The 23946-nt window shown below is 41.6% G+C and overlaps 1 protein-coding gene and 1 long non-coding RNA gene across 3 annotated transcripts in view; one reads left to right on the top strand and one right to left on the bottom strand.

The window, feature by feature from the left end:
* The first annotated feature begins 1832 nt into the window (after nt 1-1832).
* TMEM30A (transmembrane protein 30A) lies at nt 1833-23682 on the top strand. The gene is made up of 7 exons (XM_073336479.1): nt 1833-2380; nt 9064-9180; nt 10958-11065; nt 13542-13629; nt 17042-17185; nt 18512-18718; nt 21445-23682. The coding sequence occupies exons 1-7, from the start codon at nt 2123-2125 to the stop codon at nt 21636-21638; spliced, it is 1116 nt and encodes a 371-aa protein (XP_073192580.1). The 5' UTR covers nt 1833-2122; the 3' UTR covers nt 21639-23682.
* The window catches only part of LOC140908714 (uncharacterized), a 30187-nt gene continuing 15728 nt past the window's right edge, over nt 9488-23946 (bottom strand). For both annotated transcript variants that reach the window (XR_012157969.1, XR_012157968.1), the window contains one exon: nt 9488-12627. This is a non-coding gene — a long non-coding RNA (uncharacterized lncRNA). The remainder of the gene's footprint in view (nt 12628-23946) is intronic.

Below are 23946 nucleotides of genomic sequence, written 5' to 3'. Positions count from 1 at the left end.
GTCTTACACTGAACTCATAGGTACAGGAGATAATTGATAGGCTGGGATGGAGAAAAGGAGTTGGGGGGAAAGGAAGAGTGGTGTGTGTACCTTCTTTCTAAAAAAATGTATTTATTTCCCATTTTCTATTCAAGTTGCCTAATGCCCTCCACAAAGTAAAACTGTTTGAGGGAAGCAGTTTATCACCACTATGTGAAATTACATGTGATATTTTATTTTTGCTTGCTTAAATGTGATTCCCCCATTCCCCTAATGTAAAATCCAGGAATAATATCAATCTGTGACCCTATCTAGACACATGTTGTACTCCTTTGACTATACCTATATATATTGAAATTCATACAACTCTGTTAAAGTAGATGCAGTAATATCTATCTACAAGTGTTTATTCCAGTATAGTTTTCTTCTTCACAAAAAGGGGAATAAGCTACACTGCTATATTTACAGCCCCACTAAGGACTGTACTGGTGCAACTATTTCAGTTTTTTAAAAAACCATCACACCCCTAATCAAAATAGTTACACTGGACAAAAGAACAAAACTAGCTCCCGCACTGGGTACCAAGCCAAAGCCACTTTCTAAGTACAGTCAAAATTAAACTAGTCCACCTTTGTGGTGATTTTGGCAGTGCTAATGCAGCAGATGATGCGAGTGAACATGAAAGGAGAGCAGACTTCTTACAGTCCCTTTTGCCTCATTGCCCCCCTCACCCTGAGCCAGCAGAGGGCGGGGCCTGTCCATAGGACACTCCCCTGACAATAGGGCAGGTCTACAGGCATGTCTACACCACCCACCGGTAGTCTGGATGCGATAAATCGACCCCCAAGCGCTTTCCCATCGACTTCTGTACTCCACCGCTGCGAGAGGCGCCAAGTGGAGTCGACGGGGGAGCAGGAGCAGTCGACTCACTACAGTGAAGACACCATGGTAAGTCGATCTAAGTAAGTCAACTTCAGCTACAGTTATTCAGGTAACTAAAACTGCTTAACTTAGATCAATTCCCTCTCCCCCCAGTGCAGACCAGGGCTACACTACAGCCGGGATGATGCTCTGAGATCAATCCACCAGAGGTCGATTTAGCGGGTCTAGTGAGCAAGTTTCTCCCGCTGACCCCTCCCCAGTGTAGACCCTGCCGTAACTCGACCTCAGCTAGGTCAGCACTAGCTATGGTATTCACACAGCTGGAGTGGCGCAGCGTAGGTCGATGTACCCCGGCAGTGTAGCCATCCCAGAGGGCCCAGCGCTTCCACATTCGTCGCTGACCCGAGCAGTAAGCGTTTGACCAACGCGGCTGGCAGCTCCCCCGGCGCACGCGGGGCTCGGGCCGCCAGCGCAGCAGAGGCGCGGCAAGGCGCCTGGACGCAGGCAGTGGCCACCGATGAATGGCCGCTGGGGGCCCGGCTGGGCTCGAGGCGCTCCCAAGCTGGCCGTGCCCCAACTGGCGTCCCCCCGCCGGGCCCTAGGGCGGCATCGGTCGCGGGGCAGGGCTCACCAGTGCCCGCTCCCGCTGGCCAGGGGCGGCGGCGGGTGCCCTGAGCGGGGCGAGAGGCGCCAGCCCACGCGGCAGCTCGCTGACTCGAAAGGCGCGGCTCAGGCGGCCTGACGGACGCCCCCCTCCCCGCCGGATGACGTATTTGCGTCTCTGCACAGGACAAGAGCCGCTGTTCGTAAGGCAGCGCAACTGGATCACGCGACGCCTCCACTCTGAGCGTCGTACGCCCCAACGGGGGCGGGGGGGAGAGAAAAGCTTGGGCGCGCGTGGTTTCTCGCGCTCTCTCTCTCTGCGCATGCGCCATCAGGGCACGGGCAGGGAGCGCCGGCTGCGCCGGAAGGGTGGAGGTTAATGGCTCTCATCATCATCGATTATGCGCCCTAGATCCAACCAAGCCCCTGCCTCACCCACTGCGACGGCGCATGCGCAGGTTGGGGGAAGGCGGGCGGAAGAAGGTGGGCCCGGTCACCCGAGCTGGTGACGTTTGTTTGTTGTTAGTGGCTCCGCGGGTGCGGAACCGTCCCCTTCCTCACGCGCAGGCGCAGTGTGCTCCCGTTCCTCACTGGCCCGAGCGGAGGCGGCCTCGGTTCGCGAGCGGAGCGCTGGCTGCTCCCCCTCCTCGGCGGCCCCATGGCGGTGAACTACAGCGCGAAGGAGGAGGCGGACGGGCATACATCGGGAGTGGGGGCCGCGGGCGGCGGGGCGGCCGGCGGGGCGGGGAAGAGCCGCAAGCCGGATAACACGGCATTCAAGCAGCAGCGCCTGCCGGCCTGGCAGCCCATCCTGACCGCGGGAACCGTGCTGCCCGCCTTCTTCATCATCGGCCTCATCTTCATCCCCATCGGCATCGGCATCTTCGTCACCTCCAACAACATCCGCGAGTACGAGGTGAGGGTCGGGACGGGGCGGGGCGCGGGCTGCCGGGCGCCCCCTCTTGCGGCGGTTACCGGCGCTGGGCTCTCCCGGCCGCGGGGGGCGACGGGGCTGGCGGCTCCCTGTTCGGGGCTGGAGCCTGAGCTCCCCCTGGGCGCCTCTCGGTGAAACCTTGGCAGAGGGTGAGCGGGGGCGATCGTGAGCGCAGGAAACGTTGGGAGAAGGGAGCTGGGCTTTCTAAACCCAGGCCGACCGCTTCTGGGAAGTACCCTGTAGGGACCCAGCTGTACAGTACCGGGCGGGGGGCGGGGGGTGTAGCTAATACGTCTCTGCCTTCCATAATTTACCACATTATGGTTGAGATTGCAAATGCTACTCTGAAACACAGAGAAAAATCCCCAGCCTGGACAATAACGGGAAGACCCTGTCTTCCACATGGAGCATCCCTCCGTCAGACCAGGGTCAGGTGAGGTAGGTTTTGTAGGTAGTATGACAGTCTAGCAGCCTGCAGGATTAAAGGGGTTCTGCTGTTCCACTGGGCATTGCCAGATCCTTCCTGTCTCTTCATGCTGTTGTGGTTGATGTGGTTTTAGAGGTGAAAAAATGGCTTCTGTAGGAAATGACTGTGTTTGTCAATTTGGTCAAATGTTAATGTTCTTTTTTTGAATTACTTGTTTATCTCTTGCACTGACTAATGGAGGTTGAAAGAACATCGAGTGGTAGACTCAAAACACTAAAGATGACCTTGCCTACTATCCTGAGCATCCTCCCTTGATACTGATTTCTCTAGCCCAGTGGTCTCCAAACTTTTTACACCCAAGATCACTTCTTGAATTTAAGGGCAACCCAGGATCTACCTCACCCATTTCCCCAAGGCCCCTCTCACTCCATTCCCCCCCCCCCCACCCTCGGTCACTCGCTCTCCCCCACCCTCACTCACTTTCATCGGGCTGCGACAGGGGGGTTGGGGTTTGGCCTGGGGCCGAGGGGTTCACAGTGTGGGAGGTGCTCCGGGCTGAGCCTGGGACACGGGGTTGGGGTGCAGGAGGGAGTGAGGGGTGCAAGTTCTGGGAGGGAGGTTGGGGCAGAGTGTTGGGGTGCAGGAGAGGGCATGGGGTGCTGGCTCTGAGAGGGAGGGTCAGGGCTGGGGCAGGAGGTTGGCTGCAGGAGGGGCATTGGGGTGCTCGCTATGGGAGGGGGCTCATGGCTGTTGCAGGAGGGTGTATGGGGTGTAGTAGGAGGTATGGGGTGCTGGCTTCAGGAGGGGACTCAGGGCTGGGGGTTGGGGTGAAGCCTCCTGCCGGGCGACACTTACCTTGGGTAGCTCCCAGTTGGTGGTGCAGCAAGTCTAAGGCAGGCTCCCTGTCTGCCCCAGCCCCACGTCACTCCCGGAAGGGGCCAACATGCCCCTGTGGCCACGGGGGGGGGGAAACGTGGCTTCACACACTGCCCCTCTTTGCAGGCACTGCCCCCACAGCTCTCATTGGCCAAACCCCTGTCTCCTCCTCCCCCATGGGGCCGCGTTGGCCGCTTCCAGGGGTGGTGTGGGGCTGGGGGAGGCAGGGAGCCTGCCTTAGCGGCAGCCCCACTACACCACCAGAGATCACGATCGACTGGGAGAGTTCATAGGATCGACAAGTCAATTGCAAACAACAAGTTGGTGACCACTGCTCTAGCCTGGTCAGCATACATTTCAACACTAGGACCTCGATTTCACTAGGAAAAAAGGTGGCTTTTTTCCACGTTTACTAACACATGGTAAAATCCTAGTGTGGACAAGGCAAATATAGTTTAATGCTAATAGCCGGCTGAGGTAAACATCTGTAGCATGTTAAAAGTCGTGTTTATTTTTTTGGTGATAAAAAACACATTTTTTCCTAGTATGGATGCTCTCTAGAAGCCTGACATGTCAGAGATAAATTTAGCAGTAAATGCACCAAAGGTGTGTGCTCTTCAGTTTGCATTTTCCAGTGACAGTGTAGTATAAATACTCAGACAATACTTTGCGTCTGGTACTTAGCTACAGCTTTCATATAAACCCTTAAGCTTTGGCTTTACAACTCTTAAAAAGCTCCAAGCTGAAAAGTTGCACGTCATCATCAAAAACAAACTTGCCATCATTGTTAAATCTGATCAGCTCTTAGTTTCTCTGTTGTGTTGACTTAGACCCTGATTTTGCAAACACTTACATATATGCTGCTTTCAGTAGTACCATTTAAAACAGTGGATTTACTTGCAGTAATAAGGTGAAGCGGATATGAGGCTGCAGATTGAGCCCCTTAAAAATACACTTTGGTGTGCAGATCGAATCATACCGAATCATACCAGTTATATAAAAAACAGGATTGTTCACTTTTGTCTATCAATCAGTGGAGATAATTTCCTTGAGGAGTGAAGATGGAGTAGTTGTGGAATTGATTTCATTTGCTAGATTGAAAGAGTGTCTGAGATTTTTCATTTGTATATCTCTGTTCAAATGTTGTGTAACACTACCATAATACAATATGCAAAGGAATATAAATATCAGACTACTTAAAAATAAATCCTCAAAGGAAAGGAATGTGAAAGATAAGGTAGAAATGTACTTCATGTTCTCCCAGTATTGTGTGTGCTCTTAATTGCTTTCTAAAAATATACATGCCTTTCTGCCCAGATTTGAGGCCACACATCCCATCTCCAAATCAACCCTGAGCTTCTTAAAAGAACCCGGTTGGATTTGATAGAGTAACTTCTTGAAATAACACTTAGGATAGACATGTAAACTCTAAATTTGAGTGTTACTTTAATGATTGGAACAAGAGTAAAAAGGTATTGCTTCTAACACATTAACCACCATTGTAGCTGATCGTTTCTTTAAAGAAACAAATTTTCTTAGCTTTGTTCTAGAATAAATTATTAAAACAAAAAATATTTAAAATCAAAGTGCAAATTTTTCAGAGCAGAGTGCCTGAAGTTAAGGCTCTGAATCTATATTTAGATAACTAAATTTATGTAGTCTGATTTTCAGAAAAGCTGTGCCCTCCCAGCCTCAATGAGTATGTCTGTAGTGCATCTGGGAGTGAGTCTCCCAGCCCAGGTCCACAGATTTGTGTTAGTGGAGCTCATGCTAATGTGAGAAAAAAAGTTGTATAAATGTTGCAGCTCAGGCTTTCTAACCTAAGAGGTAGGGTGGGCTTGGGAGCCACAGCGTCAAAGCAGTGTCTACACAGCTGTATTGAATTTAGCATGCTAACACAAGACTGAACCCAAACTGGGAAGCTTGCTGCCAGATGCAGTGAAGACATACCGTGTGAGGTTAGTTGTGCTTCAGTTACTTAATATCTTTGAAAAATATGCTGCTTTTATTTAGGTGCCTAGGACCTTGACCTAACAAACATTTGCACACGTGCTTCACATTTCTTGCATGAGTAGTCCCAGTGATTAAAGTTAAACATGTGGATAAGTGTTTTTGGGATTGGGGGCCTAAATATAGACTAAGAAGCTGTAATTGGAAGTTCCCAGTTGTGAAAATTTTGGCCTAGTTTCTTACATTTTATGTACTATTTGCCTTTTTCAGCTTGGTTGGGAAACATTCTGTTCATTTTCTGTTTGGGGTTCTTATATTGAGACTAAGACCATAGTGTCTGTATAAGTACATAAAATAGATCTGCTAGCTGTAGAGGAATGTTTATTTAAAAATAAATAAATAAATAAATCTGTTCCCACTGTTTTTGACAAGTTAAGGTTCAATGGCATGGAATATACGTTGTGATAGTGATAAAAGATTATATCCCAATGGGGATCATTCATTTATTTCCCAGACTCTTTAATGATTGTCTTTTTAAAGATACATAACCAAATTTTCTTCTGCAGTCTAGCCCCCTTGTGTGGCAACAGACCTGTTGGATTCCCTTGGCATGAGTAAATCCCTAACTGGCAGAGAACCATTTTAGTTGTTTTCTATGCCATTCTTGCAGTCCCTGGAATGGAATAAAGGGTGTGGGCTGGAATGTGAATGTGCCAGGGCCATTTCTGGCTTATATATTGTCCTTTCAGAGCCATAGCTAGCTGGCATATTTTAGAGTAGCCTATATGCCTCTCTGAAATAATCCAGAGCTGACAAATAGAGCCCTGCGGGGATTCAAAATTTGTATCTGCATCCAATCAGTGATCTGCGGTGTAAAAGCGCTATATAAAAAACAGTAATAAAGGAAGGGGATCTACCCCACCGCGGCAGCCCCCGAGCTGGGGCTGGGAAGGAGTGGGGTCTCTCCCCTGCCGCAGCAGCCACAGAGCTGAAGCTGGGAAGTAGGGCTGTCTCTCCCTGGCAGCCACAGCCCTGGAGCTGGGGAAAGTTGCCCCTATCTCTGGCCACCGCCCTTGACATCCCAAATTCCCTCCCACCCCCTCTTCTCACCCCATTGCCCCCTGCCCCCTATTCTCCCCAAGGCCACCACGTCACCTTACATGTGCGTCTTCTCCAGGGTCCAGGCACCTAATTATTGGAGCCATGCCTGCATGGCTCCACTAATTTAGATGTGTGGCCCTTCATTCTCTTGTGTGCGGTCACCCAGACACGCATCTTAGAGGGAACTATCTGCGGACCACCTGAATGGTGCTCGCGGACCACTGGTGGTCCACGGCCCACAGTTTGAGAACCTCTATTCTAATACATTTAATAGCAGTCTGAGTGAGTGAATAATTCCACCTCTTACTGTAAGCAAACGTGTTTATTCTGTCTCCTGTTTAAAAAATAATGGTTGTATTGGTTTTATTTATGAAGGGGGATGTATAAGAAGCAATTTAAGCATACTTCGTTAGTCCTGATCACTCACCTAAATGTCAAGTAACAATATATAGGTTTCACGCTGATTTTCGTTCCAGTTGTCATTAATTGAAATATGGAAGCTTTCCAACTGCTTTAACGTAACATAAAATTACATATCCTTTACGTAAGGCGCTTTCCGAGCATTTTCTGAAATTCTGTTTAGGTCACATAAACATACTTCAGAGGATAGGTAGTGTGTTCATAGCAGTCCAGTTTAAAAAAAAAAAATTGTTGGATGGAAAACAAGTATATGGCTAGCAAAAAGGTGTCTTTAGTGTCTTACCAGTTTCTCTTGCTTTCTTTTCCTCTACCCAGGGAACAGTGCAGCAAGTGTTGGATAAATTTAAATTATTTAGGAATCATTCAGGAGCTGAAACATCACATTGAAAATCAATTCTAAAAGATACTGGCAAACTGAGCCAGGTCTAAAGCAGTTTTTTTAAACTATCAATAATGTATACAGAATGGTTGTCCAATTATTTACTTAATCAGGATGAACAAAATTGACCTATAACAGAGCAGTTAAGTGTGCTATCAATTATAGGTGACCCACAAATGAAAAAAAATATGGGGTTTGTTCTTTCTCTTTCTGCATTACTGCTACTGTCAATTACTGTTTAATATTTGTATTACCATAGAGACAAGAGGCCCCAATCAAGAGTGTGGTCCCATTGCTGGTATACAAACATGTAGAGAGAGAGAGAGAGATTTTCTACTTCATAGAGTTTGCAGTCAGTTTTTTAAAGACCTGACATTTTAAAATACAAACTGCCTTTTTAGCCTTAAAATAACAAGCTTTGTTTTTTAATGTAGGACTCTTTGGCTGACTAGAGAATAGAGTGGGTTCTGGCTATTAAGGTCTGTGTGAAAGATACTTCATCCTAGGTTTGGATTGCCATAGAAAAACTATCAATTGTTGACAACAGGTGTCAGTACAATACTAGTTCAACTGCTGTTTAACTGCCTGGATAGATCAGGACAGACTGGGCAGCACTGTTACAGATCTATATCCAAACACTTTGCTGACAGAGGCTGCTGAAATGGTGCTATTTCCAAGTGAACACAGGGCCTAAAACTTATTTATTTTTTAGATAACCCTATTTAATTCAAGCTTCTTGGCGACACTCAAACCTGGTATACACTAGAAAAAGTATTGTTGATAATGGGGGTCGGCAATAGGTTCAACTGCAACAATAGACCAGACAAAACAGTGTGCAATAGCCTTTCAGAAAACCATCCAAACAGTTCAAATTATCATTGATCCTTCAGGACACAGTGCAAAATTCATGCATTTACATACTTTGCAATAAAGGTTTGTTGAAAACACCAAACAGGATGATGAGTTGACCCATGTATATATTCTCTGAGGTTTTTAACTCTTCATATTAATGTTGTTTGAATAACATAATTTTAAAAGTTAGGTAATCCACAATCAATCAAATAAATACCGATGGTATTTTCCACTATCCAGTGGTAATCTGTTCTTCGTAGCTTTCTTTAAAGACATGCCAACATCATTGTCTTAATATCTTACATTAAGAGCTAGCCTTTCAAAAGCACCCAGCAGATTCCAGGTTTGGGTTCCGAGTGCTTTTGAAAATCTTGCCTCATTTATTTAGGTGCCTAAATGGGGAGTAACAGTGTATTAAGTAAACCTCCAGGTGTTGATTTGTTTTTAGCACAAACATTCTCTCCCCTCCCCCCCTTCTGTGATGTGAAAAATCCACCTGTGAAACCTTAATTCTATATGAAGTCTTCTGTGTAGGAATATTCTTTGGATTTGAGATGGAGCTGATTGAGAAACAGCAGAGATTACGTCAGTCTGTTTGGTTTAGTAATCGTGGTATATGTCTTTCTCTCTTTGTAACTCAGTATCCTCTTTCTCTTGCAGATTGATTACACAGGAACTGACTCTTCTAGTCCCTGCAATAAATGTTTGAACGTGTCCTGGAATAGCACACCACCTTGTACTTGCACCATTGACTTTATACTGGATCATCCCTTTGAGGTCTGTTACTTTGTGTGTGAGTTGCCATCAGAATTACTCATAATTTTACGTTCATGCCTTTTGCATTTTATCATTGCTTTTGTAAGGTATTGTACTAGCTATCTTCACATTTGCTTACTTAAGTCAAAAAACTAAATTTGTATGTTAGAGGAACATCATATTTGCCTTATTCTTAAAAATTAAATCCTGTTATGCTTTTCTCTTCATCCATCAGCTAATCCTATGTGTTGTATGTCTTCTCCACAAACTACATCTGGTACAACAGGTTTGAATCAGGTCTTAATTTATTTATCATCACCCAGAAATGTGTAACATTAACTGGATCCGTGAGTCACGAATCCATAGATTTACCATGTGAGTCTTTAACAGTCTGTACTGAGCTTTTTATTAAATTCTGTTTCTGTTGCACCACTGATGGTACAATATGAAGGAGCATTCGCATAGACTGCCTGCTGATGTTTTAACTATCATTAACCAGGGTTAGATGACCCTGTTGTATAGATGCAAGTGGCCAACGTACATTAGCACTCCCAGTCATTGATGGAACCGCCCAGGTGGTAGTGCAACTAAAGGAGATTTTGACAATAAATTCATTGTAAACAAGGCTTGCAAACTAGCTTTATGAATGTCCCTGAGGGCATTCAGTTTTACAAGTTTGGGGGTCTTATGTTTTAAAAGAAAATTTGAGTTTCTGTGTGAATTTCAGAAACACTCTGTATAATGTAAAGATTTGGAAAATTGGGACTACTTGAATTGCGCAATACCGTGTGACCATATGCTGCCTGATCACTCCTGTGTTGTAAGTGAGAGAGACCCAGATCAGAATATCCAATAGTCCTGTGATTGGAGCACTCTTCTGACAAGTGGGAGACCACTGTTCAAATCCATTCTCCCCTTCAGATGGGGTGGGGAGGAACTGAGCCTGGGTCTCTCATATTCCAGGTGAGTCCTCGGAGTGGGCTAAAAGTTATAAGGAAGGTGGCTGCTGCTCCTCCGTTGTTTCATGCATAGGCGCTAAGCCGTCTGACTCCAGGAGAGGAGTATCCCAGTTGTGGATCACAAGCAAGCTTAGATGCCTCTCTGCAGCCCAGATTTTGCCAGTGAAAATCCATGAAAGGGATTGGGCTTATGATACACCACTCTCATTGGCATTTCCCATTGGCTAGGTTAGGCAAGGAGCCACCTAACGTGATGGCTTGTGTGGATCACAGCTTTAGTAACCTATCTCTCCGCATTCATTGTACAGAAAAGCTAGGCTAAGAACCTAACTCAGGCTTCGTGGATTCCATTATTCTTTCAGAGATTTTTCTAGGTGCCTAAAAATTAGGCACACCAATACTCAGCATTGCTGTGCCTAAGTCCCTTTGTGGATATGGGCCTTAGTATTGGATACAGTGAGTGTGGGAAGCCCCTTGAACTTAGATATTGACACTAAAGAAACTTTCATTGTTGCCTCTGAATTGTTAAACAGCGAATGTAAGGTATTTCAGAATTTCTTGATGATGACTTGTGATATGTGAGGCTAGAAGGACACAACTTGTCTTTCAGATGCCAGGCTGAGTTTACAATACTGGAAGTATAAAACATTTTGTTTTGATTTGTCTCCTGAGCAAATATATTATGAATATTACTGATCTAGAATAAATATAGAATATCAGTATGTAAATATTTGTCAATTTCCTGGCTGTATCAACACATTAATGTATCTGATGGATCCTTATCTTAGTATTGGTGTTATTGAGTATCCTCTTTCAATCTGCCACCTTGTATTTTGCAGACCAATGTGTTTATGTATTATGGACTGTCCAACTTCTATCAAAACCATCGTCGTTATGTGAAGTCTCGGGATGACAGCCAACTAAATGGCGATAATAGTTCTTTATTTGTAAGTAAACTTTATTTATGCTCAAGTCTAATCATTAGTAATAATTAGGTAACATAAATCAACATGCTGCAGAAGCATTTTCAACATTGAGGTGAAATAGACACTTCTCTTTATGTAGTAGGAGACATTGTCAAAGAATCAGTGTTATACTGGTGACTTCATATATGTTCCATTAAATGGACATTCTGTACTTCTATCTGATGGATTGTGGTACAGTAGATTGATCATTGCTCACTGCAAATAAATGTGTTCTGATTAGCTTAGATCTGTGGTGCTTTTCAGGCAGTGAAACCAGTTTAGCTCCATCTGTTCTGTCTGAAGTTTTATCTTTCACTAATGAACAATGCCCAGCTAGATAGCAGATTTCAATGCTTAGAATTGGATACTCAGATTCAGCATTCCAGTTGATTAGCTACTAGTTATCAAATATCAGTACTAAAATGCATGTATTCAAAACAACTATGTGAAGTTTCTCACGGCCTCTTTAGGCATGATTTATCTTCTACAGGTGGTGTGGGAACACAAAGGATAGGAATAAATGGTCAGTTTTCACTGTGGAGAGAGGTAAATAGCGGGGTCACCCAAGGATCTGTACAGGGACCTACGCTGTTCAACATATTCTTGAATGATCTGGGAAATGGGATTAACAGTGAGGTGGCAAAATTTACGAACTATAAAAAATTACTCAAGATAGTTAAGTCCAAAGCAAACTGCAAAGAGTTAGAAATCTGAGTGACAGAGCAACAAAATGGCAGATTGGTGCAAAGTAATGCACATTGGAAAACATATCTAACAACTATGCATACAAAATGATGGGGTCTAAATTAGCTGTTCCCACTCAAGAAAGAGATCTTGGAGTAATTGTGGATAGTTCTCTGAAAACATCTGCTTAATGCGCAGCAGCAGCCAAAAAACCTAACAATTTTATGAACCATTAGGAAAGGGATAGATAATTAAACAGAAAATATCATAATGCAACTATATAAATCCATGGTACACACACATCTTGAATACTGCATGCAGTTCTGGTCACCCCATCTCAAAAAAAAATATAATTGGAAAAAGTATAGGAAATGGCAAAAAAGAATGAGTATGAGGAGAGATTAAGAAGAGTGGGACTGTTCATCTTAGAAAAGAGATGACTGAGGGGGATATGATAGAGATCTATAAAATCATGAATGGTGTGGAGAAAGTGATGAGAGTGTTATTTACCTTTCACATAATACAAGAACTAGGGGTCACCCAGTGAAATTGATAAGCGGCAGGTTTAAAACAAACATAAGGAAGTACTTCTTCACATAAGGCACAGTCAACCTGTGAAACTCATTGCCAGGGGTTGTTGTGAAGGCCAAAAGTATAACTGGGTTCAAAAAAGAATTAGGTTAATTAATGGAAGATAGGTCCATCAGTGGCAAATAGCCAAGATGATCAGGGATGCAACCTCAATCTCTGGGTGTTCCCGCTTCTGGCAGTCAGCGATTTAGGGACTGGACGACAGGGGATGGATCACTTGATAATTGGTCTGTTCTGTTCGTTCCCTTTGAGGCATCTGGCACCAACCACTGTTGGAAGACAAAGTAGTGGGTTAGATCGACCATTGGTCTGACCCATTTGGGCCATTCTTATGTTCTTAATTAGGCCATGTCTAAACTATGGGTGCTACAGTAGCATAGCAGTGGTGCCATAGCTATGCTCTTTAGTGTAAGACATAGACTACAGTGACAGAATGGGTTTTTCCATCACTGTAGGAACTCCATGTACCCAAGGGGCTATACCTAGGTCAGTGGAAGCATTCTTCCATCAGGCTAGCTGCATCTACAGTTGGGATTAAGTCAGCATATCTGTGGTGCTCAGGGTATGCAATTTACATATCTGTAGCTATGTCGACCTAACTTTTAAGTGAAGACTGGGCCTTCGGCTCTTGATAAGGGAGTTGTTGGCTATTTGCGGCTCCAGCAGATACTTCTCGCTCTGTTCCCTGTGACCTTTATAAAAGGGTGGGAGAGTTCCAGTAAGTAACTTGGATGCTTTGTCTCAAAACATTTTACATTTTAATTTAATAATATTTATTGGTCTTTTATAGGTAGATAAATATTTTACTGTTAAGTGCCTAAGTCTTTTTTTCAGATAGTCAACTTTCTCAATGGTTTAATGGTGGAAATATTATTTAAATATATTTTGGGTATGCTGAAGCATTAGATCAAAAGCATACAAAAACTCCACTATATAGAGCATTGATTAAAAAGAAACCTTTATAGTCTACAATGTATGCACTATGTGGATTCTGAACTTTGTCTGATTCAGTTTTTGTTTAGTGAGTAAAAACTATTACAATTAATATTAAAAATGATATTTTAAATAGTTTAGACTTTTGGCAATTCAAGTTATGATGTTCAAGGCATACAGAAAATGTAGTTTATAATGGGATTAGTTAGCTGCAGATCTCAACTATCTCTTCTTTTCTTTTAAATATTAGAATCCCAGTAAGGAGTGTGAGCCTTACCGCACGAGTGAGGGTAAACCCATTGCTCCTTGTGGAGCTATTGCCAACAGTATGTTTAATGGTATGGTATTTTCTTTTAAACCACCTTATAAAAATATCAAGACGCTTTTGCAATCTGGTCCACACGTCAAATTGTGCTATAAATTATTTGAAATTGATTAAAAATGTTCGAGGATTTTGTCTTTAAATTAGACAAGCTTTAGCTGTGCAGAGCAAATAGATTTTGTTATACTTGAGTGCTGGAGGGGAAACATGCTAGGGGAACTGCTCCTGCTTATTTTCCTTCTGAAACTGTGTTATCAGATTCATTCAATTATGGCAGCAAGGGTTGGGGATAACTTCCACATGGCGCTGGCTGTTACGTTTATCTAGTGTGTGTGTGTAGTACTATATATAAAATAAAATATATGGAGCTCCGAGTGAAGGGTCAGAATCTGTGGGGAAACATGGGCAAACACAGCAGGGACAAAGGAGAGCAGAGGAAATGTAGAGGGGAAATCTAATAAATGGATATCTATATACGAATGCAAGAAATATGGGAATCACGTAAACTTGGTGGGATAATTCACATGACTGGAATATTGGATAGAGGGTGTAGCTTGTTCAGGAACAACAGGCAGGTGAAAGAAGGGAGGAAGCATTGCTTTGTATATTCAAAAATGTATACGCTTGCACTGAGGTTGACAGGGAAGTAGGCGACAGACTTGTTGCAAGTCTCTGGGTAAGGATAGAAGGGGTGATGTCATGGTAGGTGTCCACGGTAGACTACTAGGAAGAACAGGTGGATGAGGCTTTTTTTTAAACAACAAATAATGATAAATAAAATCCATCCAAAAACACAGAACTTGGTGATGGGGGCTTTCAACTACCTGGACATCTGTTGGGAATATAATACAGCATGGCACAGCTTATGCAACAAGTTCTTGGAATGCACTGGTGACAACCTTTTATTATAGCAGGTGGAGAAAGCCACTGGGGGAGAGGCTATTCTAGATTTGATTCTGATAAACAGAGGAACTATTTGATGATCTGAAAGTGGAAGGCAGCTTGGGTGAAAATGATCATGAAATGATAGAGTTCATGATTCTGAGGAATGGTAGGAGAGAAAACAGCAGAATAAAGATTATGGGCTTTGAGAAGGCAAACTTTAGCAAACTCAGAGAATTGGTAGGTAAGATCCCATGGGAAGAAGTCAAAGGGAGAAAAAAAGAGTTCACAAGAGTTGTCAGATTTTTAGAGAGACATTATTAAGGGCACAAGAGCAAACTATCCCAGTGTGTGGGAAATGTAGGAAAGATAGGAAGTTTGGTAGGGATCATGCTGGCTTAACCAGGAGATCTTCAGTAACCTGAAACTCAATAAAGAGTCATACAAGAAGTGGAAACTTGGTCAAATTACAAAGGATGAATATAAAAAAACCCAGAAGCATTTGGGGACAAAATTAGAAAGACTGATGCACAAACCAAGATTAACCTTGCTAGGAATATAAAGGGTAACAAATACATGAGAAGCAAGAGGAATACCAAGGGCCCAGTAGGCCCATTACTTAATGAGGAGGGAAAGACAGAAACAAGAAATTGCACCAATGGCATAAGTGTTAAATGCCTTTTGTGCTTGTTTTCACCAAAAACAAGCACAGTGATTGGATGACTAACATAGTGAACACCAGTGTAAATGGTAGGATCTAAGACTAAAATAGGAAAAGAACAAGTTAAGAATTACGTAGACAAGCTAGATGTCATCAAGTTGGGAAGGCCTGATTAAATCCATCCTAGAATAGGTAAGGAACTGGCTGAAGAGATCTCTAGAATCATAGAATATCAGGGTTGGAAGGGACCTCAGGAGATCATCTAGTCCAACCTCCTGCTCAAAGTAGGACCAATCCCCAATTTTTGCCCAAGATCCCAAATGGCCCCCTCAAGGATTGAACGCACAACCCTGGGTTTAGCAGGCCAATGCTCAAACCACTGAGCTATTGCTCCCCCCCCCCCATCTCTGAGCCATTGGCGATTATCTTAGTAGTCATCAATGGTTCACAGTCAAGCGGGAAGGGCAAATCAGAGTGGGGCCCTGCATGGATCTGTCCTGGATCTGGTTCTATTGAATATCTACATAAATTATTTAAATTATTACATAGAAAGTACACTTACGAAGTGTGTGGATGATACCAAGCTGAGAATAGTTGCAAGCCCTTTTGGGGACAGAATTAGAATTCAGGATGATCTTGACAAAATGGAGAAATGTTGTTAAATTCAAGAAGGACAAATGCAAAGTACTACACTTAGAAAGGAATAATCAATTGCACAAATACAAAGTGGGAAATGACTGCCTAGGAAAGAATATTGCAGAAAAGGATCTGGGGGTTGAGTGTATCACAAATTAAGAGTCAACAACTTAAATCTGTTGCAAAAAAAGTGAATATCATGCTGAGATGTATTAGCAGGAGTGTTACAAGCAAGACACAAGAAGTAATTTTTGCACTCTGTTCAGCATTGATAAGGCTTCAGTTAGAATATTCTGTCCAGTTCTGGACATCATGCTTCAGGAAAGATTGGACAAACTGGAGCAAGTCCAGAGGAAAGCAACCAAAAATATTAAAGATCTAGAAAACATAACCTATGAGGAAAAATTGAAAAAATTGGGTTTCTTTCATCTGGAGAAGACAAGATTTGGAGGGGGGGGTGTGGATGGAAGATAACTGTCTTTAAGTATGTAAAAGGTGCTTTAAGAAAAGGTGAGAAATTGTTCTCCTTAATCACTGAGGACAGGACAAGAAGTAATGGGCTTAAATTGCAGCAAGGGAGATTTAGGTTAGACATTAGGAAAAACTTCGTAACTATAAGGGTAGGTAAGCACTGGAGCAAATTACCTAGGGAGGCTGTGGAATCTCTGTCATTGGAGCTTTTTAAGAACACGTTAGACAAACACCTGCCAAGGATGGTCTAGATCCGTGGTTCTCAACACCAGTCTGCCGATTGTTCAGGGAAAGCCTCTGGCAGGCTGAGCCGGTTTGTTTACCTGCCACGTCCGCGGGTTCGGCCGATCACGGCTCCCATTGGCCGCGGTTCGCCACTCCAGGCCAATGGGGGCTGCGGGAAGCGGCGTGGGCCGAGGGATGTGCTGGCCGCGCTTCCCGCAGCCCCCACTGACCTGGAGCAGCCCGGCCTGCCGGGGGCTTTCCCTGAATAAGCGGTGGACTGGCTTTGAGAACCACTGGTCTAGATAATACTTAGTCCTGCCTCAGTGCTGTGGACTTGACTAGAAGATCTATCAAGATCCCTTTTAGTCCTACATTGCTATGATTCTGTAACACATTGTGTCCTATGAAACAATTCATTTACTCTGATAGTCATGGCTATAAATGCTGCCTTCTCCAGTTTGTGTGGAAGTATCAAATAATCATAAAAAGATGAAACTAGAGTCAGTTGAAGGTTTTTCTACCCCCTTTCTCTAACTTGAATTTCTCATATTAGATACGCTGGAATTGTTTCATGTTATTAATGAAACAAGGATCCCTATTACTTTGAATAAAAAAGGTATTGCTTGGTGGACAGATAAAAACGTTAAATTCAGGAATCCTTCTGGAAATGCAAATAATTTGACAGCACTTTTCCAAGGTAAGATCTTAAAATTTTATATTGAAAACATGTCAAACACATTTTAATAAAAAGCTATTGTTACTGATTTTTTTCTTTCTGTACAAGCATTGTAGTGGGCATCCTAATATAACTGTGCTGTGGTTCTGCTAAAAATACCAAGCTCAACACTTTTTTTGCCATGCAGAGAGATAGTTTCGGTCATTTTCAGACAATCATATGTGTGTTTATTTTACTGTAGTATTTTTATTAATGATTTAAAATCAGTACAGTCGTCGAAAGAAACTGATATTTTAAAATGCTGGAATTAGAACATGTTATAATTCCCTGGCTATCTTTCTGAAATTCTAGAAAATCTCTTAAGTAAAGTTAGTGGATTGTCAAGCAAAACATGTCATAAACATAAAAAGAAAAATCAAGGCACGCTATTCTAACTTTATGAACTCTCATGGGGAATTAAGTCAAATCCTTTATTTTATAATATGGATTGTGTAAAAAACTCACATTCATTGCATTTGACAACTAACTAACTTGTAAATATTTATGGAAGAGTATTGCTCTATGTGAGACTGAGTGGGGCAATGCTCTTTATTTAAACAAAAATTATCATGAAAGTCATGGCTTTCAGGCGTACGCTCATTCTTATAAGAGTTAAACATTGTTGGAAACAAAATATTCAGCTAGCAATTAATGCTGGAGTGCAGCTAATGTTGCACTTAATTACCAGCTTACTTTTAATTTCTGCTTGTTTCACCCTTTCTGTTAATCCTTTGATATCTGGTTCTAACTTTTTGTGTCATGGTTAAAGGTATGCTGACTTAAAATCATAGCCATAAGAAAATGTTATTGTTTATGCTGCTAATAATGCTTTGGATTACTATATATTTTAATAATATAACTTTGTACCACTCAGACTACTTTTCTTTTTTGCGTTTCACTTAGTTTTGAACCATTCTGACTTTCAAATTGTAATATGCTAGCAGAGTGTTGTAATTGTTGGGTTGCTAACTCTGACAAATCCTACAACTCTTTAGATACCAAAAGTACTTCACTAATCTTACATTTAAAAATATTTCTATTGATAGGTTCTGTAAAAATCATCATTTTTTTCCAAAATCTAATTTTTTTGACTGAAATTGATCTGAGTATGATCCTCTGGCAACTGTATTAATTCCTTGCATTGATTTATAATTGGCCAAAAACTAAATTACTTTTGATTGCCAATATCTGGAAAAGCACATATACCTCAGAGTCTTAGAAAAAAGTTCAAGTGCACACCAGTATCTAAACCTGGAAGATGTACCTCTTATCTAAATATTTCTAGTTAATTGAATTCTTTAATTTTAGGCACAACAAAGCCTGTGAACTGGCCCAAACCAGTGTATATGCTGGATTCAGAATCAGACAACAATGGGTTCATTAATGAAGACTTTATTGTGTGGATGCGTACTGCAGCATTGCCTACATTTCGTAAACTATATCGCTTGATTGAGAGAAAGAATAACTTGCAGCCTACCTTACAAGCTGGAAAGTACTCTTTGGAGATCACATACAGTATCCTTTATCGAAACTTTTAAAACTGCTAATATCATCTGGAATATTTGAATGTATGTATTTGTAGCTTTCAGAATTTGTCAGATGTCAGTATTTCAGTTTTGAGAACATGTAATATGAAACTTTTGTTTTGAGATGAATTCAGAGAAGCTAATGCAGAGGATGTTTGTGAATAATATCCTTTTTGTACTTTATTTTAATGGTTGCATAGCAGAACCACATAGCATGTCTACTTGTAAATTAATGAAATTATCAGCCCAGTTTACTACTTGTGCAAAGAACACTGCTCTGTTAATTGGTTGGAAGAGGGCAACATAGCATCTATAGTGGAAGTAACCAGTTTGATACTGTAAAGAGTGCCCAAATGAATCACTAAAGAAAAGCCTGGCATTTATCAGACACATGTTTCTGGCCTAAACATTTCACATTTTTGATTTGTCCTCAAATGAGAACTGGTCCTTAGATTGTTTTGTAGGCTTTTGAATTGTTTTTTTGCTGTGGAAACTTGAACCTCTGAGAATGTTGAGGTGTGCAGAGACTTCTTGATGGGTTTTGTCAAACAGCCTGAGTTTTTAAAGTTTATAAACAGTGAATAACTTTGGGTCAGGAAGAATGTAGGATATGCTTGTGGAGTCTGCAAGATGTTTAAACCAATTAATTTTTGGTTCCAGAAAATTAGAAGCTTCAGGCACACTCTAGTGTAATCTGTTTAGTTTGAGTTTTCGGTTCCTGGTCAAGAAATTCAGAAGCATGCTGCTGCACAGATTTCAGGATATACAGATGCACAAGTAAATCCATCTTGCGGCAGCCTTAGTCCTGGCATTTCTAAATTTTGAGTGCTTGACTTTGTAACTTCAGTCATTTTCTTTTACTAGTTTTTGTACGGAATTATTTATTTAGTGGCAGTAATGTGCTAAGTCCTTTAGACAGGTATAAAGACAATCATTCAGTTTAATATTTCACTGAGGAACGATAGTGCCTTTTGAGGAGCCGGTGGAGGCATGGCAATGCAAGGGATGGATTCTAGCTTCAGGGCTTGCATGGTAAACCCAGAGATAAAGCTGGAGGACACTTAAGGCTTGTCTTCGCTGCAGAGTTAACTTGGGCTCTTACTTGGATATTGTCCCTAAGCTAGTTCCTGACTATATACACAGATCCTAGCTCTGTTATGATGCTTTCAGCCCTAGCTATCTGGCCTGTCTGGGGCTATATGCTAAAGCATAGTGCTGCTTATGCATGGTCTGGTAACCAGTTCATTTTGTAGTGTGGGCACAGGCAAATCAACTCAGGAATGACTAGTCTGCCATTGCCTTCCCACAATCCTCCACCAGGCTGTATATTTTTTTTCTCTGTCTCTTCTGCATTTCCTGGTCCTAACGGGCCAAGACAAGCTCCTCATGCAGCTCCAAGAATGTAGCCTTCCTCATGTGGAAATTCTGGCCTCTCTGCTCATCATCCCAGCTCTCCATGACAATATAGTCCCATCACTCTGCTTGTGGTTCTGCTCCAGAAGCATTAGTCAGGTTGGAGGGATTCCATAGTGTTTAAACCCTGCATCAGCTATCTCCAATACTCCATGTCTGCATTCAGTCTTTGTGATCTCCTTAGCAAGGCACACTGCTGCATTCTCAGGGTGAAAAGCTGCTGTCAAAATGCCCCCTACCAGTGTCATGCCTGCATCTGCTTCCTGTTTCCAGAATGAGAGTTGCATTAATGCCAGCCGCAGATGTGTTGGATTCAGGCCATGCTACAAGTTAGAATGGAGACTACAGACAGAAATCTAGCATGTGACAGACTGGAAATGGTTTACTTCTGGTGGGCTAAGACCACTTCAGCACAGGTGCCCATAAAGGACCGACAAGTTTTTCCACAAAACACTGTGGAAATAGTTCATAGAGCCGTACAGCATTAAACCATAGGGTATTACCCCAGAAGTTTTAATGCTTCACATGTGAGAGTACAGCTCCCATGTGGACACAGTCCATTGGATGCACTCGAGTATAGCTGTGCGCTGTCACCTTTTGTGGCTAGGTCTATGCCGCTAATCATGTCCAGATTCAGTCATCTCAGTTACTTCTGCAGTGAAGACATACTAAAAAAGGGGAAGTAAAGCAGGCGGTTTGGGTGTAGTGAAGGGAGAAAGAAAGACTGTGAAAAGAATAGGAAATAGATGGGAGCCTTGAATGTGAAGGACCATCTCCCTCCACTTGTGGAAACTGTAGTCATTGGAGCTATGACAGTTTACACCAGATGAGGATCTGCTCCATGACATGCTTAAAATTGATCTTGAAGGTGAATGAAAGTCAGTGAAGGGGTTTAATGAGATGGAAGTGGTCAGAGCAGCAGGTAAAGTAGATGACAGACTGAAGGTAGGTGAGAATCCAAAATACCAGACAGGAGGAAGAAAAGGGAGTTGCAGAGGCTGATATTAAAAATTTAGCAGGGTCTGTACAAGAATTCTTAATCATTTGTGCGACAAGCAGCTGTGTACTGGTCAGTGAGAGCCTTATTGTAATTATCCTTATTGTTGTCTTTCATTTTGCTGCACAGTAGTGGAAAGTACATGAAAACTGAGAATGAAAATTAGGTTACTAAGGAAATCAGATATTGGGGGAATGGTGTGTTACATTCTGTTACCAACTGAAATGATCTCAAGTTGTAATATGCCAGCCATACTTCTAATTAAATGACTGTAATTAGGGTGAATTTTCCTATATATTCTTCAGATTACCCTGTGTACAGTTTCGATGGACGGAAACGGATGATCCTGAGCACCATATCATGGATGGGAGGCAAAAATCCATTTCTGGGAATTGCTTACATCACTGTGGGGTCCATATGCTTCTTTCTAGGAGTTGTGCTGCTAGTCATTCATCACAAATATGGAAATCGAAACAATAGTGCGGACATTCCCAATTAATTTTGCATTCTGAAAACAAATGTACTGCATGTGCATCAAGGCCAGTCCAGAGTGGACCCAGTTTTTGATAGCTTAATCTGCTCATATTGCTTCTGAAGCTGGGTGCAAAACTATCTCTAAAGCCTTTATTCCCCTTGCTGTGGATTGACTTTTGAAAATGACGGGTATTTAATTAACTCTACTAATTTTATCTATGCTAATTGCATAAATGGTTTTCTGACGTTTGCCTCTTCCTAGGCAGGCTATATGATGCATATAGCCCCTATTCCCTTAATGCATCTGCTGCTTGTTTCTGTGCTATGTAATATATTCATATGATACTGTATGTATAGGTTGTGTGGAGAAAGGAGACTGTTTTAGGATATAGTATAAGTTGTTAACCATTCACAATGTCAGTGCTATTGAAAGGAAAAATAAGTCTTTAGTGTTTGTTCATGTCACTGTATTGTGTGCATAGGCTTTATGTTCCTTGCTGAGATGTTTAATATATTAAAGTTATAAAATATTTCCTGTGTCAAGTGTAAGTGTGTTACACATTAAATCTTCATAAAGTGCTGTTATAAATTCACATAACTCTGTATTTTAGATATCAGATATGCCTGGCATGGGAACTAACATCCACTGAAAATGTCAGGAGATCTGTCAACTGACTGTATGGTGAATTTCCAAGTCTAGTTTCAACTTGAAAACAGTTGTTGAGATAAAAAAGCAACTTTGTTCTGAATATTTCTTTTGCTTGAAGTCATATTTAGAACAGTTTTACCCATTGTACTTGTGATCTTGCTCTTCATGAGCAGCTTGAAGGTATTAATCAAGAAAAAATGAAGGAGTTCTTTCCAATCATAAATCTGGGTGGAATAACTATCTTGCTGGTGGAGGAACTTCCTTGTTCTGCTCTCGTTAGAAACAGGGTTTAGATGTTCAGAGCAGGCTTTGTTATAGTAAATCTAATGTAATATTTGGTTCCCTCATTATTTGGAAAAAATAAAACTGAAATTTAATTTTGACGGTAAGTGTTCAAATCCTAAACTGAAAGAATTCATAGTTCTTGAAATGACTCCCTTTTCTTTTTACATAGATTGAGCTTGCCATGAAAGTCATTTAAATATCTGTTACAGGTAGTGTACGCTATTCCCTCGAATCTCAATATTAAAACCAGTTTCACTTTTTTTGGTTCATTCAAAGCTAACTGTAAATTGTAAGCTACTGCATTCTAGTAATTTTAGATAATGCACATTATACATTGTAATTTAAATGGCAGAGGTTACTTTACATGTAACTGGCTTGATAAAGTATCTGAATATTCAATATTGAATAAATGCTGCAAATTATTTATGTTGAAACTTTTGTCCTTAAACTTTTTTTTGCCTGGATTAATATGTATTGTATTCTGCTGAATAAGATGTACAGTTTCAATGCAGTTTAGCCACGTTTTAGTATTTCTGAAGTCATATACACTTGTGGCAAAAAAACTTTGTTCATGTTTTAGTAGCTTAACTTTTAGTCAGTTTCTGAAATATACTGTATTAGTATATCAGTTTTGAGGAGATCTGACCATTTTTTACTGAATTGCTTGTTTCCTTGTGTAGTATTTCAAGTTAGCAGTGAAAATATTCCTTTGTATACCATGTGAAATGAGATTAAACTAATAATTTAGATAGTTTGTTCACTGATAACATACCAACTAACATTTATTTTATGTACTTGACTGCACCGTAGAATGTGGCAGTGCAACACATGATGATTTTATGTCCAAAAGAACAGTTTACTATTTTTTGAAAGAGTTGGTTTCATAAATGTTATTGTCGTTACAGAATTGGGGCATATAACTTTGATTAATATCTCCACACAGCATAATAGAAAAGCTGCACAAAAGATGTTAAGTTTAAAAAAAATCACTTTAAACTATAGAGTAGTTGCTAGATCTTATTCACTGAACTAGTAAGGGCACTTATCTCAATTGCTGGTTATTTAAATATTTTGATTTTTATAAATGTTTTTTTTGGCTGGTATTTGTCAACTCAATAAAGGTAAACTGAATATATTTTGCTGTGTTCATAATCAATATGTTAAATATAAGGAGTGCTTCCTCTTGAGTTACATGCAACAACTGAAATACCATTTCAGGTGAAGAACTGATTCTAGCAATATGTAAATATCACTTTTTGACTGGTTTGAGAATATTTTCTTAGGGCAATATGTTTCCTCTGGTGTGCAGAATACGTAACTTCATTCCCTAATCTTGCTGTTACTCATGACTGTCTCTTTTCCCCCTGCATTCCCCTGCTCAATGTAGCCTGTTTGTCCC

Source organism: Lepidochelys kempii, chromosome 3 (genome assembly GCF_965140265.1).
Source record: "Lepidochelys kempii isolate rLepKem1 chromosome 3, rLepKem1.hap2, whole genome shotgun sequence".
NCBI classification, from domain to species: domain Eukaryota; kingdom Metazoa; phylum Chordata; order Testudines; family Cheloniidae; genus Lepidochelys; species Lepidochelys kempii.
The sequence above is the reverse complement of the archived record's forward strand: the minus strand, read 5'-3'. Positions and strand labels throughout refer to the sequence as shown.